Raw genomic sequence first — 5000 nt, 5'->3', positions numbered from 1 at the left:
TTACGTCCTGAAGCTGTAGCTTCATCACAATCAACAAGTTTTCCAATATTTAAGTTTGTTCAAAAGTTTGTACTTGTTTAAGTTACCAGAGACAACAACAGTGTCGGTAGAGAACTGGAGATGAAATATGATGTGTGATGAAAATAAAGAAAAACCGAGGTAAATTATTTTGTCAGTGACATGACAGTAGGTAATGCCAAGTTATAAGAATTTTAACGTCGCAACAATAACTTTAGTGACTATGACAAACTGGCGGAAATTATGTAAATATTATGTTTTTAAAACAAAGTAACAGAATACTGATTTTTGTTTTTTGTGACTTCCTACCTGCTGCACAAGAAGACATGATGCACAATAATATGAAGTATAAGGTTTCCCAAGAGATCATCATGATAAATAAAAAAAGATGTGGTGGACGGGTTCTTGTCCAGGGTCAGATTTATCAAACTATAAACACAATAAGCACATTCAACTTCATCTAAAAACAAGAAAACTGTCAACAATAACACAGCAAATTTTAGTCATTCAGTGTCCCTCTACGCGTCGACGAAGCTCGTTGAAAAGTGTTTATTGCCATCTATTGGTTTGGAAGACGAATTAACAGCATAGTTCACCCCCCAAAAAATAAACATTCTGTCACCATTTACTCGCTTTCAAGTTGTTCCAAACCTGTATGAATTTCTTTCTTCTGCTGAACACAAAATAAGATATTTTGAAGAATGTGGGTAACCAAAGGGTCCCCATTGACTTGCATGGAAAAGAAGTAGGCTTCTATGCCATTTTTCCATTAGTGTAATGATAGATGGTCACAGACATGGAGATGCAACTTATTCACTTTCATGCTTTTTTTGTTGTTGTAATATTTAAAGCTATATTTGCATATCTTTTTTTATCTATGGTACAACTGTTGACAATGTCTGAGATAATATCTTTATACCTGTTTTATACTTTCCTATCATATCAACAACTGATCTGTGTTTTTCAGTAAATTATGATTTATAGCTGTACTGCATAGACTGTCTGAAATGTTTTCCTGCCTTGACCTGAATGCAGTCTTTTATTACACCTAATAGCAATGCTGTGAAATTCTCTGGCCCAATTGTCAAGATTATTCTGAAAAGCAACATTGTTGTGAGGACAGGACATGCTTTAGAGCTGTTCGCAGAGCACATGAATGAGGTATTCGGCTGCTTGGCTCTGTGAGACAGTGACTGTGAGAGCATGTTCATGATGGGACTACCATGGCTGCTAGTTTTGGAGCTTGTCCTTTACGCTGGTTGTTTCATTTGTGGGGTGATAGCTGCCGCATGGATGACGCTCACTCAGGTAACACTAATTAATCATCTCCACACTGTCTGATCATTGCTATTTTGTGAGCACTGAAAGTGTAAAATAATTTATTATTAAGAAAACTAAAAGCATAATCATGTCTCTAGAGTAATGTGATATATAAGTTTGTCTCTGAACTTAGTTCAGAGTTTCAAGTATCAAGATGATCATGGCAAAAGTTTGCATGCATATTTATGGAACATTTGAGACATTATTTTGTTATACACCTTTCAGTTTAATGTTAATATGTAACATTGTGTGATCACACAGCATGTTATTATGTTTATTGAAATGGTCAGATTATTTTCTTACTTTTGGGGGGAAGATGAACTAATCATTTTCAATGATAGACTACATTTGTTGTTATTCATATGTGCAATAAAATATTGAATATGTTATGTGGCTGATCCCAGGCCAGATCCTCCAGAGCTTTAAAATTTAATCACCATGTGATCAGCCGGCCTCTCGCACCATATTATGGCTCATTAGAGTCATATGATACAGGGACAAAAGCTCTTAGCTCAGCACTTTCCTTCTATCTGTGCGTCACAGAGAAATACAAATCTTCCACATAGTTTGCGAAAGAGTAAGAAAATGACCCCTAGATGTCCTTTGCTGTTGTTTTTCCTTACATTTATCTTATGCAAATATGGATGACTTTTGTTTATTTTGTTTTTAGGGCCATTTTGATGGACGGTGCATCCTCTATGGAAGTGTTCATTATAATGCATCTGGCCAGGCTCTGACTGTAGAAGGCTCTAGTTCTCCTTCCGTCTGCTATTTCGTGTCAGCCATTGCTGTGTGCATGGCTATTTACTGCTTTTCCCTTATTCTTTACTGGATCTATGCCAGCTGTGTAGATGAGGATGTGAGAAGGTGAATGTATTGACTTTTCTGTTGACATTTTCCATATTCCACTTTCTTTTATTCATGCAGATGGGACTTAACAGTCACATTAACAATTTTGTTTTTGTCTTGCATGTATATGCAGGGGGACTGTTTCTCTCAACATGTCTCTGGGAGTCTGTGGTCTTCTTCTGTTTTTTCTCTTGGTATCAGGATGTATTCTCAAGATCGGTCGGGACAGCCTGTGTTTCTCTGTCCTTCACAACACTCCCTCCATTACCAGGTGATTTCATTCTGCATCTGTGATTTTGGTGCACATTTTAAGAACCATATACCCTACAGAAATATAGAAGATGAGAGATTACAGAATCAACAGAGTGTCTCATAGTTCCCAGCTGCTGTGCTTACAAAATTAAAGTAGGACCTTTAAAGAGAAATGGTGATGTGAATTTAAAAAAAAAACAGATAAGAGGAACAATTATATTTCAATGCTTTTATGCTTATTTGCACCACTTATCCTGTTGCAAAAGTATTGTGTTCCTTGTGAAACTTCAAAATTTTGTTTCTCAAGAGACTGCAAAAGCTTTGTGAAACAACGCAAAAATTTAGGTTTTCAGGTAAATGCAAAACTTTTGTAAAAGAATGCAAACCTTTTGCAAGCACAAAGTTTCTCAGGAAAACACAAGTTTTGTGAGAGATCACTGAAGATTTTCAAGCTAATACAAGGTTTCTGTGGAACAGAAAAGTCTTGCGAGCACAAAGTTTATTGGGAAAAGTATCTTGGCGGAGCACAAGTGTTTTGCAAGCAAATCCATAGTATCTCGGGGGAACGCAAAAGTTTTGCAGACAAATACACAGTTTCTCATGGGACCACAGAAGTTTTGCAAGAGAACGTCAAATTTCTTGGAGTGGTGACATTTTTTTACAATTTGTGAGAGAAGGCAAATGTTTTCTCGGGTTAGAGCAAAGGATTTGCAACATAATGGAAAAGCACTGAAATATTTTTCCTCCCATCTTTTTTTTCTCAATCACAAAACAACCAATGTTTTTGTTTTAGTTGTGAAGATGCAGAGAATAAAACGTGGGCCCATCCATACACTGGAAATCAGTTCTACACAGGACTGTACAGTACTGAGGTTAGTACTTTGGTTTGGTTATTCTTCATAAGGGCATCACCCTCTCACAATAGTTGCTATATTGAGAACCATGACCCATCAAAAATAACCTTATCTTGCTAACCCACATTAACAGACACTTTCTGTTGCCAAATATTTTGATCATTGCGAATAGTGTTTCTTCAATGGCCTCTGTAACTGAAAGCGTTCAGTGCCTCCACACCAATAGGTGTCAGTATTCATGCTTCGTGCTTCTTAGAATTTCTTCATGCGTGTTTTTATTTGTATTAATAAATACAGTAGAAATAAATCTTGTGTTTCTTGAGCACTCACTCACCCTTTCTCTTTCTCTCCTCCACAGAGATCTATGTGGGTAAGCTTCTTCTTCTGGGTGTTAATAACGGCCGTGGTGGTCATACAGAGGCGCCAGAGCTCAAGGTTGAAGGTTTGGGGTGATGATGAGTGGAGCCGTGCTGAGACAGAGCCCTTCCTCCATCGCCCCCGCCAGAGATAAATCACCAAGGCCACTACTACATGAGCTTATCACTACATATCATGTAGAGTTTGGTATATACACTTAGATGGGACCACAAGCAGTTATAAAATACCTAATAGTATGTTCGTTGCAACATTTGAATTATTTAGTTATACACAAAAACAGTTCTTTAATGTCTGATAGCTATAATTATATACACAAAGTTTAAATACTGTATATGTCCAGAGACGTCCAAGACCATGTCTTTGGACATGACGGATATAAGAAAAATATGAATGACTGTCTAATATACAGTCAAACAACCATTATTGCAAAATAAAGTAATCAGGACCCCAAAACAAAGAGAAGGGTTCTTCTATCACCCTAAAGGGGTTTATCCTGCTTAACACGAGGATATTTATAAAATAAATAAATACATGGATATAACATTTTAATTTGAGTTGAAATAATTATATATTATTTCTTAATTATAGTATTTTGGTGATATAATGATAAATGATATATTACTGACTCTTTAAGCAGTACCAGTATTTTTCTGGCTTGTTACATTTTGCACTTAACATCTTAAAATAAGAGCTAAATGTGAAGATGTGAAGAGGATCTGTATTTTGTACCCATTTTTATGTTACTGTTATTCAAAATTGTGAAATTTTGCACTTGTGTGCTTAGTGCAAAAATATTAATTCTTTACATGTGTGCTGTGGATTGTTCAGAGGATTAAATGAAAAATATGCCAATAACTGATGGTACAAAGCTAACATTTAGAGTTTGTAAGTTCTGCCCCACTACCAAATTGGAGAAATCATGGTGGTTTTCAAAAAGGTTTGCCAAACACTCCCCCCATCAGCCATTGGTTGAGCAAACAGAACACCCCACCCAAACTTACACTATTGCTTGAGTGATTGTTGTCTCAGGATTAAATTTTAATTTAAAGGGGTCATATAATGTTGCTAAAAAGAACATCATTTTGTGTATTTGGTGTAATGAAATGTGTTTATGCGGTTTAAGGTTAAAAAAACACATTATTTTACATATACTGTACATTATTATTTCCACATACGCCCCTTACCATATTGTGATGCCCTGTCCAGCCGGAGCGACGAGACAAAACCAATAAAACCCATTATAAACGAGGCATTTGTTGCAGAATGACTTATACTTTCTTTTACGCGTTGCATCGCGCCGCGTAAACATAAACCATGTCTGTATTTGTG

General features: G+C 36.3%; 2 protein-coding genes across 2 annotated transcripts in view; one reads left to right on the top strand and one right to left on the bottom strand.

The window, feature by feature from the left end:
* Nucleotides 1–550, bottom strand: part of LOC107548208 (sulfatase-modifying factor 2-like) — a 4068-nt gene extending 3518 nt beyond the window's left edge. Inside the window, exon 1 of the mRNA XM_016228827.1 lies at nt 328–550. Within this exon, the coding sequence (XP_016084313.1) occupies nt 328–391 (64 nt within the window). The 5' untranslated portion in view covers nt 392–550. The remainder of the gene's footprint in view (nt 1–327) is intronic.
* Nucleotides 551–1142: 592 nt separating this feature from the next.
* On the top strand, nt 1143–4111 carry LOC107548207 (transmembrane protein 179B-like). Its single transcript, XM_016228826.1, has 5 exons — nt 1143–1326; nt 2009–2205; nt 2321–2458; nt 3233–3311; nt 3652–4111. The coding sequence occupies exons 1-5, from the start codon at nt 1222–1224 to the stop codon at nt 3802–3804; spliced, it is 672 nt and encodes a 223-aa protein (XP_016084312.1). The 5' UTR covers nt 1143–1221; the 3' UTR covers nt 3805–4111.
* The last annotated feature ends 889 nt before the right edge of the window (nt 4112–5000 follow it).

The sequence above is a fragment of the Sinocyclocheilus grahami genome, unplaced genomic scaffold (assembly GCF_001515645.1).
Source record: "Sinocyclocheilus grahami isolate Dianchi unplaced genomic scaffold, SAMN03320097.WGS_v1.1 scaffold344.1, whole genome shotgun sequence".
Taxonomy (NCBI): domain Eukaryota; kingdom Metazoa; phylum Chordata; class Actinopteri; order Cypriniformes; family Cyprinidae; genus Sinocyclocheilus; species Sinocyclocheilus grahami.
This window is presented reverse-complemented; position numbering and strand designations above follow the sequence as displayed.

Excerpts from the sequence above, each read along its gene's own strand:
- LOC107548207 (XM_016228826.1), top strand. The coding sequence starts at position 1,222 with ATGTTCATGATGGGACTACCATGGCTGCTAGTTTTGGAGCTTGTCCTT. Across the intron at positions 1,327-2,008 it reads CATGGATGACGCTCACTCAG|GGCCATTTTGATGGACGGTG; the intron begins GTAACACTAATT and ends TTTTGTTTTTAG. Across the intron at positions 2,459-3,232 it reads AACACTCCCTCCATTACCAG|TTGTGAAGATGCAGAGAATA; the intron begins GTGATTTCATTC and ends TTTTTGTTTTAG.